General features: G+C 42.3%; 1 protein-coding gene across 1 annotated transcript in view; it reads right to left on the reverse strand.

Moving 5' to 3' along the window:
- The window catches only part of MAP3K7CL (MAP3K7 C-terminal like), a 48055-nt gene extending 38964 nt beyond the window's left edge, over positions 1 to 9091 (reverse strand). The window contains exons 1-3 of the mRNA XM_061421213.1: positions 8825 to 9091; positions 8239 to 8292; positions 6667 to 6775 (exon numbers count right to left, since the gene is read on the reverse strand). Of these exons, the coding sequence (XP_061277197.1) occupies positions 6667 to 6775; positions 8239 to 8274 (145 nt within the window). The 5' untranslated portion in view covers positions 8275 to 8292; positions 8825 to 9091. The remainder of the gene's footprint in view (positions 1 to 6666; positions 6776 to 8238; positions 8293 to 8824) is intronic.
- Positions 9092 to 13695: the final 4604 nt, after the last annotated feature.

Below are 13695 nucleotides of genomic sequence, written 5' to 3' on the forward strand. Positions count from 1 at the left end.
GCATGAATCAGGTTTTCCAGACTCTTTCCTGAAAACAAGGATTGAAATGTGAAGAGAAGGGAGTATGGAAACTTTGGGACCCTGAGAAGGAAAAGAGAAATAACACCAAAAGATACCAAAGGTAGAAGAAGTCAAAGGAAGGAAACAATGACAAGAGACACTTCACCTGTATCACAGTTTTGCTGACAGCTAGTTTTGCAAGTGTAAATCTTGCTTCCAAAGAGACATTCATATAATATCCAGTTAAATTAGATTCAAGGATAGCTGTTTCAGCTACTCCACATAATTCCCACTGCCACACAAAACACCTGGTTTGTAGGGACAAAACAGTTTACATAAACAGAGTGAGTCTTGATTTTTTTAACTAAATGTCTTCTAATGAAATCATACCTGGATTAAAAAAAAAATAAATGTTGAAAGCTATGAGCTTGGGCTTATATTTCTGACTCTAAATAATAAGTATCTCTGACTACAATAATAAGAAAATTTTTTAACACCAAGGTCTAGATTTTCTTCAAAAGTGTGCCAGATTTTGGCTCCACTGAAGATAAGGAAAATTCTCAAGTAATTAACATCAAATCCGCATGTCCATCAGACTCTAAATTCTAATTGGAGAAGGGCCAGGTTATTCTTCCTAATAACCCAAGAGATGTGATCCATATTTCTCTTCTGCACATTTTCTGTTGAGGAAAACTGACTCCATGAAAGTCCCTATTTAGAAAGTCAACTCTTGGAATTTGAAGTTTGGAGGCAATACAAGTTATATCATTGGTTTATTAAAGACAAGCATTGCTGGGAATTTCCTTGCAGTCCAGTGGTTAGGACTCCAAGCTTTCACTGTACAAGGCCAAGGTTTGATCCCTGGTCTGGGAACTGAGATTCCCAGATCCTACAAAGCCACAGGGTACAGCCAAATAAATTTAAAATTAAATTTTTTAAAGATTCTTTTTTTTTTTTTTTTGATGTGGACCATTTTTAAAGTCTTTATTGAATTTGTTGCAATATTGCTTCTGTTTTATGACTTAGGTTTTTTGGCCCAGACCCATGTTAGATCTTAGCTCCCTGACCAGGGATCAAACCCGAACCTCCTGCATCGGAAGACAAAGTCTTAATCACTGTACTGTCAGGGACATTCCAATAAAATTTATTCTTTAAAAAAAAAAGAAAGACAAGCATTGCTGTCTCTGGCAGTTACGGTTAGCTAAATGTTACTTAATAAAGCATTCTAGTCTTAGGCTAGAAATGGTGATTGTATTTTAAAAGGTACTTTTTTCCCCCCTAAAAACGGACTACCTTTATTTAACCCCTTGGAGTCCATAGTCTTTTTGGAGACTTGTGGCTCATTTTGCTATCAATGATCAATTCCCCATCTCCCAGGCCAGTCTGTCACCAAGTCTTTCCAACTCTTCTTTCAAAATGTAGTCTGAATTCAGTCATCCCATCCCATTCTCTAATCCAGGCTTTTACCACTTTATCTGTGTGCCATGATAAGAAGCCTCTTCCATTCTCTCATATCCTCACATTCCAGGCTATATCAATTGAACACTTACCATTTTCATCATATTACTCCCTTGCTCAAGAATTCTTGACACTCTGCTGCTTCTGATCAAAACAAACTCTTTCATTGCACTCTCTTGATTGACTTGGTAATGCTGCTGATGCTGCTGCTAAGTCGCTTCAGTCGTGTCCGACTCTGTGCGACCCCACAGACGGCAGCCCACCAGGCTTCCCCGTCCCTGGGATTCTCCAGGCAAGAACACTGGAGTGGGTTGCCATTTCCTTCTCCAATGCATGAAAGTGAAAAGTGAAAGTGAGCAACCCCATGGACTGCAGCCTACCAGGCTCCTCTGTCCATGGGATTTTCCAGGCAAGAGTACCGGAGTGGGGTGCCATTGCCTTCTCCGTGGTAATGCTAGTTTGCTACTGCTAAGTTGCTTCAGTCGTGTCCAACTCTGTGTGACCCCATAGATGGCAGCCCACCAGGCTCCCTCATCCCTGGGACTCTCCAGGCAAGAACACTGGAGTGGGTTGCCATTTCCTTCTCCAATGCATGAAAGTGAAAAGTGAAAGTGAAGTTGCTCAGTCGTGTCCAACTCTAGCAACCCCATGGACTGCAGCCTTCCAGGCTCCTCCGTCCATGGGATTTTCCAGGCAAGTTTACTGCTATCTAAAACAAAGCCAGCAACTGAACTGAATTGCAAACAAACTTTGAGCAAAATGCCCAGCTCAGAGAGGGGCTTAGTAAATGTCCGGTTACTCTTCCACAGTTCAGACCTCTGCTCCAGTTGTAGAGAGTTTAAGCATTTCCTGAACAAATTGTGCTCTTCCTGACTTAGGTTTTGCTAATGATTTCTGTCTGAAGGAGAAAAGAAGAATTGTTAAAAGATGTGTTGTTGTTGTTGTTGTTGTTTAGTCACTAAGTCATGTCCGACTCTTTGCGACCCCCTGGACTATAGCCTACTAGACTCCTCTGCCCCTGGGATTTCCTAGGGAAGAATACTGGAGTGGGTTGCCATTTCCTTCTCCAGGGGATCTTCCCAGCTCAGGGATCAAATCCGCATCGTCTGCATTGCAGGCGCATTCTTTACTGCTGAGCCACCAGGGAAACCCCAGAAGATGTGTAGCTTCCTTTTTTTACACCTGATTTCCAGAAATGGTATCTTTCCTACACTCTCTTTCTATACCCTACCTGCCTTCAAGCCCAGGATGACTATCACATCTTCCAAGAAGCTGTACCCATCTGCTCTGGGTGACAGATTTTTCCCCAAATCTCTCTGCCTTTTAAAACCCATAGGAGATCTCATTGTACTTCTCTGTTGCACAGCCCACCCGACTTTGACAGAGCACTAGAAATACAGAAACTAAGTAAAGCTCAGCTAATTAATAAGAGCAGAAGCAGAGACACCCACAATCTTGCGTGAAAGTAAAAAGTGAAAGTGAAGTCGTTCAGTCATGACCGACTCGTGGCGACCCCATGGACTGTAGCCCACCAGGCTCCTCCATCCATGGGATTTTCTAGGCAAGAGTACTGGAGTGGCTTGCCATTGCCTTCTCCAACCAAGTGAATAAGGAGTCGCTAAATAGTTGCAGCTCATTTATCCTGTAAACCCTACCTTGACATGAGGTAGAAGTGTGAGATGTAGGTGAAACATACAGCTGCTTCGTGGTTTATACTTTGCTTAATTCTCCAGAATCAGTCATCATTAACACAGGGGCTAGTTTAGTCCTTAATTTGTATCAAACATGATGCTAAATGCTTTATCGACATTGCTATTATTGTTTTAGTCACTAAATCATGTCTGACTCTTTGCAACCCCATGGACTGTAGCCCACCAGGCTCCTCTGTCCAGGGGGACTCCCAGGCTAGAATACAGGAGTAGGTTGTCATTTCCTTCACCAGGGGGTCTTCCCCACCCAGGATCGAACCCACATCTCCTGCACTGCAGGTGGATTCTTTACCACTGAGCCACCTGGGAAGCCCCCTTTATCTATATAGTGTTATTAATTCTTCCAACAACTCTATGAGTTATTACTAAACACATATGGGAAACTGAAGTTCAGAAAAGTTGAGTGATTTATGCAAGATCATACAAACAGTGATGGAAATGAATCTGGAAACCACCCCTCACTAATTCCAAAGTCCTAGGCCCTTAACTTTTACACTAAATTGTCTCAGAAGAATATGAAGAAAAATAAAAGATGACTAGAGGAATAAGCACTGAATTAGGCTTATGAGAAATGAACAAGTCAACATTCACAGACAAAGATGTCTCCTTTTCTCGTGGACTCTCCTTACTCCCCACAATAAATTCAATAATATGGAATTACTTTTTAAAAGTTTACTTGGTTTTCTCACTTATTATAAATGAGATGTTTTCCTTTGTTTCCCCCCTACATGCGTGGTCTATAGACCACATGCACTGGAATGCAAAAGGCATGCACAGTGCGTGTGATGGCAAGTGCTGCGTGGTGTGACACACTCCTTACTCAAGAATTCAGAGGGAGTGTCCCCAAGTGTCTGCAAAGTATCTTTCTGTACACTTGTAACTTCAGGTGCATTAGGAAATACAGATTGTTGGACTTCGGTCAGAACTCATTGCAGTAGGAGTAGGGCCATGGAACATACATTTTTGATGAGTGCTCTCCGATGATTATTTTAAGAAAGATTGAGAAACAGGGAACTCTAACTCCTGTCTTGGATTCTCTAGTTAGGTGCTTTATCTAGATCTATGGGAATGCATTGATCCTTTTTAAAATTTAATTTTAGAAGGTTGTTCATAAAACTTCATAAGCGTCCTTCTGTAGGGGTAAAAGGCAGGAATTACTTGAAATAAATGACAACCCTTATTGGAAGCCAGCATATCAAAAAAACCCATGAATTTCAGAAGTGGACATTCTTGGGACATTTGAAAAAGACTGGAACAAACCAATCAAAATTGACTGATGAAAAATATGCAGGAATTCTCAGTGCTCAAAAGATGATGGTAAATTAATTACAAGTTGTACATCTTGTATTTCAAGGAAGAATCTATTCATGCAACCCAGAGAGCAAGAGTCTCCTCTCTCCATGGCTCTTTTCTGTGCATTAATTTTGTTAAAATGAAAATGAGGGCACATTTATTTGTGTCATCCCAAATTATGACATAATCATACTATTTAGAACAAACAAGCTTTATATACTACATTTTCTCTGGAAATCTGTTGATTATAACAGGACTTGTCTTGCTCATGTGGAACACGAGCACAAGGAAGAAAATTGTACATTTGCTTTCTCCCTGGAGTTTGGGTTTACATGTGTCTGTCTTGAGAGCCAGCCAATCAAGCACTTGTTACTCCTCAAAATCTTGCACTTATAAAGTGCATAAAAACAGAAGGAGCTTTTCTTTTTTTGTTGTTTGGTTTTTCTTTTTGTTTTAACAAGAGACTTCATTCTTCAGAGCAGTTTTAGGTTTATAGATAAACTGAGTAGAAAGTATAGAGAGTTCTTACAGACTCTTTCTCCCTACACATGTAGTTTTCTTTTTCTTCTTAGAGACACAGCTTGGAATAATGGAGAGGGTTTAAACAGTCCAGTCCAGGGATGAGAGTTTAAATCATAACTCTGTTATTTACTAACAGCGTGGTCTCTGGACTTCAGTCTTTGTCTCTGCAAATTAAGAATACTAATAGGTACATAGCATGGTTATTCCAAAGATCAGAAATAGTATAAATGAAAGTCTAGTGAAAAGACAAATGCAACTGATAGTCATTGTCATTTCTAAGTTGGGATGTGTTGATTCGCCAGTTGGGAGGATTTCCCTTCACCATTGTCTTTCAGGGCAACATTGAGTGGGAATACAGCATAACAGCAGCCATGGAAAAAGTGTCAGAAAAGTAGGTGATAAAGAATCAAGGCTTCACCTCTTTCACCTCTAGAACGAATCCACCACTGGGGGCTGCACAGTCTAGGAACCCCAGGGTAATTGTCACCATCATAACCATGCAGTCTAATAAAGTCTGCTGGAGGAGGAAATGGCAGCCCACTCCAGTATCCTTGCCTAGAAAACTCCATGGACAAGGGAGCCTGGTGGGCTGCAGTCGGCGTCGCAAAGACTGAGCGACTGCGCACATGTGGTCAAGTCTGAATGGGCTGTGTAATGTCAGACATCTCAGAGCCCAGATCCTTACCCGGTATTACTTCGTCCCCTTTCAATCATTACTTTTTAAACTGTTCCTTCCTCCAGGAGCACCGTAAGAAAGAAGGAAGGAAGGAAGGAAGAGGGAAGGAAAGAATCAATTCTCAGAAGATCTAAGGTTTCAATGATGATGTGGTTTAAAGTGTATGATTATGTGACTTTAACAGATGACATTAGACTGCAGGCAAAAGCTGATGCCAGTGGAAGAAACCCAAGCCTTCCCTTCCTCGCGGCTGTGACCTCACACCACCTGGGGTCCCCTGTCAAAGGGGGTGCAACTAAATATGCATGTTAAGAGGTCACTGAAGGAAGCCATGACACAGGGCTCTAAGTATGGCAGCCTCACCTCAGACGGGACTATTTCAAGAGGGTTCGCCTCACCTGTCCCATTTATCACTCCCGTTGGAGTCTATTTAGCCAGAAGTGTGGGAGCACCAGCAAGAAACCAGCATTTAGGACTGGGCTTCAGGAAATGCTGCTGGAACCAGGACAGTGATATTTTTATCTTACCTAGCCAACTGCCAGCTCTTAGTACACGTTTCCTCATGCAGTTTGAACAATGACATAATTTGCTCTCCTTTGAAATTGTTATAGCTCCATGAATTTTATAATAAAAGAAAGCGAAAACGGAGAAAGTGAAAAAGAAATGTGCTCCAACCACCCAAAGTTTGGAGATGGAAATATCACCAGAGGGATTTCTGGAAGCCACACTTCAACAATGCGTGATTAAAAAAAAAAAAAACCATACTCCCCATCACTGGGTCATACCAGGCATGCTCTTTTTTAGGTCATGCAGCATGCAAGATCTTAGTTCCCTGACCAAGGATCGAACCTGTAGCCCCTGCAGAGGAAGTGCAGAGTCCTAACCACCGGACTGCCAGGGAAGTCCCCAGGCATGCATTTTTAAATACCCTTCATGAAAAAGATGATGGTAAGAAGGCAGGAGGCAGGGTGGTGGTAGGGGGGCTCTTTTCCTCAGAGCAGAGCATACCTGCAGCATTATCGAGGCTGAAGGCAATGCGTACTGGCTTATCTGCAGGTACCCTGGCTGTGCTGATCATGTGGGCACCTGAGCCTTGGCCTTCCTCTGGGTCTTCCAGCTGCAAGGACAAGACAGAGCCATGGTCACTTTATCCAACATCGTCCCAAGAGCCCTTTGGAAATTAGAAAAGAAAATTAGTAAGCAATGTTTTCTTATTTTAAAGCTGTTTCTAGCTCCTAGCTTCCTTTCCCTACACCTGCTCCATTTAAAATTCTTTTTCTGGCTTATAAAAAAAATTTGCTTTGGAAATACATCTAGAGTGAGATTTACAGGATGGAGCAAAATCTCCACCCACCTCACTTTTTAAAATATCTCCTATACTGACCCATCCAGCCCTGGCCCTTTGAGGTCTTACATAGTGCTTTATTTTTAATTGAGGGGGATAAAGAATCTTAATAAGGCATCAGACAGTTCTTCACACTCAGAAGCCTAAACTGGATCTGAATTATTGATCTGGGAGTGGTAACAAACGAGTATCATATCATGGAATTATTTCAATGACTACTTAATTATTTCAATACCAAAGACTACTTAAAGACATTCCCCCATTATATTATGAATAGTATGTGCTTTAAATATCTGATTACCTATAAGTCTATCAAACATTTCTAAAGTATATATGATAAAAGCAAAAGACAACATATAATATAAGCAAAAGACAAATCCTAAAACATCCTACGCATACGCCACCCCACAAACTAAATTATCATTGAATTAATAAACTAAGATAGAAATGAATGGAAAAACATACTACAGATAAAATGGATTGGGGTAGGTGAAAATATATGAATATTTCTTTGTTAAAATAAGAGAATTTAGCCCAAATACATTTTAACAAAGATATTTGTTTTTATTAAATGGAACTAGGAAAAGATATTATAAATACACGATATCTCTGTCATTTAAACTCATGTATTTAACGTCTCTATTTTTAATCAAGCATCCCCCTAAGCCTTCTATTTTCCTTCTCATGGAGACAGTAAACCAAAAACTCTGAATGATATTTTAAGGAAAATGTTTCTAAAAATGGCAATATATAAATCATCTATTTACCCATCCTTAGTGAGATTCTGGGAACTGCTGTAGCAGGGCATTTTCTCACAGCAAGGTTTCTGATTCTTTCCCATAACTTTTCTCTATCTAAAAATAGTGTTCTAGAAAACTGAATTTTGTTTTTACAATTATTTATAGAGTCAAAGCAAATGCATATATATATACATACGTATATTTAGACATACATACATATGGAATCATCTTACCCAGTACATGAAAAGAGAACAGGCTTATATTAAACACCTAGCATAGCTTTGGAGAAAAACCAGCGACTGTTTATCACCCAGTTAGAATCATAGTTGGCCCATTCATTTAACACTACAAGTAGCAATGAACCATAAAGCACTCCAAGTCATGTCATTCTAAATTAGAAAAAAGGATTAACATGAAACATTCGACTCAAGAAAAGGGTAATATAAAATCACTGTTACTTGACTCAAAATTTGCTTTATCTTAGCTCTGACATACATTTGTGTGTAGTCTCGTCTGGTTAGAATCAACCATCTCGTTAGCCACCTGTTCCTAGGGAATAGAACAGACTGTCTCAAATTAAACAAAACAAACAATAAAAATCCCCTTAAAGTTGCAGCCAAAAGAAAAAGTCTTATCATCACACCCTGTACCATCACCAAACCATATTATCGGAACATCTGAGGGTGAAAAGCTTCACTCCTCCTTTGGCTAAGTCTCCCAGTGCTTTCTTGCACCAAGACAGAAACCACAAGGGGTGGAAATTTGCCTCCAGGGGTTTTGTAGATAGATCCCTGGCAGGGTTTCCAGCCAAGGGGTGGGGAGAATGAAATTGATCAACACAGCCAATTAGAGCCCCTCCCCTCCACACAACGGAGAACATCTGTCTGCCTCCCAAAGGATGGCGGGCGGCAAAGTTGGGTGGATCTGGAGTTCCACACGGTGTCAGTCCCTGCACCCACTTGCCTTTTCATCACACCGCCTGGGGGAAATGGGCTGATTCCTCCTCGGGGCGGTAGCAGAGCTTTGGTGAAGTTGCTGGTGCTCTGAGCGTTTCGTTGGCCTTTCACACCTGTCGCCTTACCTCACTTAGTCGAGTGTCTGGACTCGTGTAATCCAGGGCCAGCCACTGCCTTGGCCGGTTGCTGCCTTTGTGGAGTAGAGACCTAGTGGCAGACCAGGCTGCACCTGCCACATAGCAGCGTGACAATCTGAGCAGCAGTGACAGCTGGGAGGGCGGCTCGCTGCTACCTGCTGTCCCCCAGACCCCAGCGTCCCACGGGGCCTCTCCCTGTTCCGCTTCCCTCCACGACCCCTCTCTCCTTTCCTTGCCTCTCCCGCAGCCAGGATGTTGTCATGCTTCTAGAAAAAGCAAGCGCAAAAGAAAAACCCTCCTCCTGTCAAGAGGCATTGATAAACAGCAAGTTGCGGAGAGTCCAAATGTTTTAATTCATTAGTCCTGGCAAACCTAAAATACAAACAGACTTGCTTCACAAGACAGGAATGTCTTCAGCGTGACCCAATCGGTGTCTATGTCTATTCCAGCAAACGGGCCGGGAGAGCATGACTGCAGTCAGCAAAAATGTTTCGGCCGCTCCAATCGGCTCCCCGGGACCCGGCCAACTTGGATAGGCCACCGGCCGACTCGGAGGAGATGATAGAGTGATGATTCCGCGGAAGAACGTGAGGGCTGCGGTTGAGCTGCTGTTGGGCTTGATGACTTGATCCCATCCACGATGCAACTGACCGCGCAACGGAGAGTCGATGGTAAACAGGCCGGGAGAGTTCAAACTGTCCAAGCTTTTTAACAGCCATCAACCTGGAGGTCAGAAGTACTTCAGAAGAGGCGGATGTTGGAGTTTAAATGATGAAAGATAAACAAGTATTAGGATGCACCAAAACAAATATCGTATAGTAACACGTATATATGGACTCTAGAAAGACGTTACTGATGAACCTATTTGCAGGGCAGCAGTAGAGATGAAGACATGCAGAACACACTTGTGGACACAGTGGAGGAAGGAGAGGATGGGACAAATTGAGAGAGGAGCACGGAAACAGCCATTACCATATGTAAAACAGATAGCCAGTGGGAATTTATTAACACAAAAAGCTCAGCCTGGTCTCTGTGACAACCCAGAGGGGTGGAGTGGGTGGGAGGTGGGAGGAAGGTTCAAGAGGGAGGGGACATATGTATACCTGTGGCTGATTCTTGTTGCTGTATGGCAGAAACCAACATAACATTGTAAAGCAATTATCCTCCAATTAAAAATAAATAAAAAAGAGAGAATGTACAGACTGGGAGAAAAATCTTTGCAAAATACATACTAGGTAAAGGACAGATATCCAAAACATAAAAAGAACTCTAACAACTCAGCAACAGGAAAACAATCCAGTGGGTAAAATCTCCGAATAGACATCTCACAAACAAAAATATACAGACAGCAAATAATCATGAAAAGATGCTGAATACCATATGTCGTTGCTGCTGCTGCTGCTGCTGCTGCTAAGTCGCTTCAGTCATGTCCGACTCTGTGCGACCCCATAGACAGCAGCCCACCAGGCTCCCCTGTCCCTGGGATTCTCCAGGCAAAAACACTGGAGTGGGTTGCCATTTCCTCCAATGCATGAAAGTGAAAAGTGAAAGTGAAGTTGCTCAGTCGTGTCCGGCTCCTAGCGACCCCTAGGAAATTGCAAATTAAAGCAAAATGAGATACCCTAATAGATACGCTATTAGAATGGCCAGAACCAAAACAAACAAACAAACAAACAAACAAAACACTGACAATGCCAAATACTGATAAGGGTGAAAAATGGTGTGGCCACTTGGGAGACAGTTTGGTAGTTTTCTACAAAACTGAACATAGTCTTAGCATATGATCCAGCAGTCACACTGCCTGGTATTTACCCAAAGGAACTGAAAACTCGTGTCCACACAAACACTTACACACAGGTGTTCACAGCAGCTTCATTCACGATTGCCAAAACTTGGAGGCAAACAACACATCCTTTCATAGGTGAATGGCTAAACAAACTGTTGTATATCCACACAATGAAATATTAGTCAGTGGTAAACAGAAATAAGTGTATCAAGCCACAAAAAGACATGGAGGAAGCTTAAGTGTGTATAATTAAGTGAGAGAGGCCAGTCTGAAAAGACTACATACTGTATGATTCCAACCACAAGGCATTCTGGAAAAGGCACAGTTATGGAGACAGTACAAAGACCAGCAGTTGACCGTGTTTGGGGAGAGGGGAGAGGGGTGGAGAGGGAGAGGGGGATAAATAGATGGCGCGTGGGGTTTTAGGGTAGTGAGACTATTCTGCATGACACTCAAATGATGGATTTATGTCATTATACATTTGTCACAACCCATAAAATGTACAACACCAACAGTTACAAACTACAGACTTTGGTTAATAATAATGTGTCTATATGGACTCATCAATTGTAACAAATGTACCATACTAATGCAAGATGTTAAGAATTGGGGAAATTAGAGGAGGAGAAGTAGAGGGAGGAGATAGATGGGAGCTGCATGATTTCCACTCATTTTTCCCTGTAAACTTCAAATTGCTCAAAAAATGTTAAATAAATAAGTAAAAGGATATAGCAAGTTTCCTTGCTCTAATGAATAAAAGGCTAATTTGTTATGCTATACACAGTGTGTGTATGTGTGTGTGTGTGTGTGTGTGTGTATGCTCAGTTGTGTCTGACTTTTTGCAACCCCCATGGATTTTTGCTCACCGGGCTCCTCTGTCCATAGGAGTTCCCAGGTAAGAATACTGGAGTGGGTTGTCATTTCCTTCTCCAGGGGATCTTCCTGACCCACAGATCGAACCCACGTCTCCTGCAATGGCAGGCAGCTTCTTTACCACTGCACCACCTGGGAAGCCCATAAACAGTAATAAGGGGTATAGATGCAAATGATTAAAAGCATTCACATATAAGCCTATTTGCATTTCTAACGGCAAATCTTTCCAGAAATTTTTATTACTGTTTGATGTTATTTTATGGAAACATCATTTATCTATTGCATTAAAATTTATCAAAGAGTCTTATCCAAAAGAGGTTCATCTTCATCTTCCCAATAATCCTGTGAAATAAACATGGTCAATACTGTCATCTCTATTTAATGGATGAGAAAACTGAGACTCAGACGATTTAAGTAACAAGTTCAAGGAGAAATGATCATTATGGAATAACGACCCAGGAAAGATTCAGGTTCTCTCATTTCGGGGCTTCCCTGGTAAAGAATCTGCCTGCAATGCAGGAGACCTGGATTCGATCCCTGGGTTCACGCTATTTCCACCGTACCAGGAGGCACTCTACATGAAAGATCAGATTGGGTTGTTTTGTTAACAGTGTCTGACTCTCGAACTTCCTTGGTGGTCCAGTGGTTAAGATACCACTTGCCAATGCAGGGGACACATATTCGATCCCTGGTCCTGGAAGATTCCACAGGTTGCAAGGCAGCTAAGCTTGTGCATCACAACTGCTGAGCCAGTGGTCAAGGCCTATGGGCCACAACTACTGAGCCCATGCACCTCGAGGCTGTGCTCTGGAATAAAAGAAGCCACCTCAACGAGAAGCCCACACGCCCAAACAAAGATAGCCCCCCTCACCTCAACTAGAGGAAGCCCATGAGCAGCAACGGAGGCCCAGGATGGCCAAAAATAAGCAAGCAAATAACAGTGCCTGACTCTCAACTTTGGGTCTGAAGGAGACTAAGGTATACTTTTCTTTATGGTCTAGCATCTAGGTTCCCCCAACACCATCTTTACCATGACACTTAAGTTCAACCTCAAGGAAATGAAAGTTTGTGGATCCTGTATGCACTGATCAGGAAGTGAATACCAATTCTGCCACCGCCGCCGCCGCTAAGTTGCTTCAGTCGTGTCTGATTCTGTGCGACCCCATAGAGTGCGACAGCCCACCAGGCTCCCCCATCCCTGGGATTCTCCAGGCAAGAATACTGGAGTGGGTTGCCATTTCCTTCTCCAGTGCATGAAAGTGGAAAATGAAAGTGAAGTTGCTCAGTCGTGTTTGACTCTTAGCGACCCCATGGACTGCAGCCCACCAGGCCCCTCCGTCCATGGGATTTTCCAGGCAAGAGTACTGGAGTGGGGTGCCATTGCCTTCTCCGATTCTCCCAAATCCGGGTGTGCCTTCAGGGAAAACTAGTGGTGACAAGGACGTTGCCAAGGGAATCAGTAACTGAAGGCATCTGGAGTCCAGTGAAACTGACCCTTCATAATGGAAGGACTTAGAAGGAGGTAACATCTTTTTCCTCTGCCCTGATCATCAAAGCCCTTGGCAAGCCAACCAGAGAAAGAAAAAGGCAGTTATACACTAGACACAACAGAAATATCAACTCTTGTGATGTTGTCAAAAGCACCTGACAGATGTAACATAGGTTTTTATGCAGAGAAATCTCCAGCATCTTTATAGCAGTCCTGGGGACCACCTATTGTGTGGTCTGCTATGTCCAGCTACATTCTCATGACATTAGCAGTGGTGTGATGATGCCCAGTTGGTAAAGAAATACAAAGGAAAAGACGTCATTAAAGGACAATGACAATCACAACAAAGGAACAAAAAGACTACATCTAAATACTCTAAATGTGCTCTGTCCAAGCCCAATCACACAAATTCAAGGCTTTAAATAATAATAGTCACCAGTTCTTCTGTTCCCATGGGAGCAGTGATGTATTTCTTGGCTCTTTATCTAAACACTTCCAAGAGGGTAACAAATCTGAAACCCAAGTGAAATCCCTTCCCACAATTGTAACCCAAAATAACTACATGGTATTTTAAGAATTCAATAGAATTATACTAATTCAATCCAGAAAGAATAGGGTTTGTACCTCAAAATATTAACAGATTAGCAGTATGTCTCTGGCTAGGAGCAACATGTAAAATTTTTGTTTTCTCCTTTTCAGCAGTAAATGGGT

Source organism: Bos javanicus, chromosome 1 (assembly GCF_032452875.1).
Source record: "Bos javanicus breed banteng chromosome 1, ARS-OSU_banteng_1.0, whole genome shotgun sequence".
NCBI classification, from domain to species: domain Eukaryota; kingdom Metazoa; phylum Chordata; class Mammalia; order Artiodactyla; family Bovidae; genus Bos; species Bos javanicus.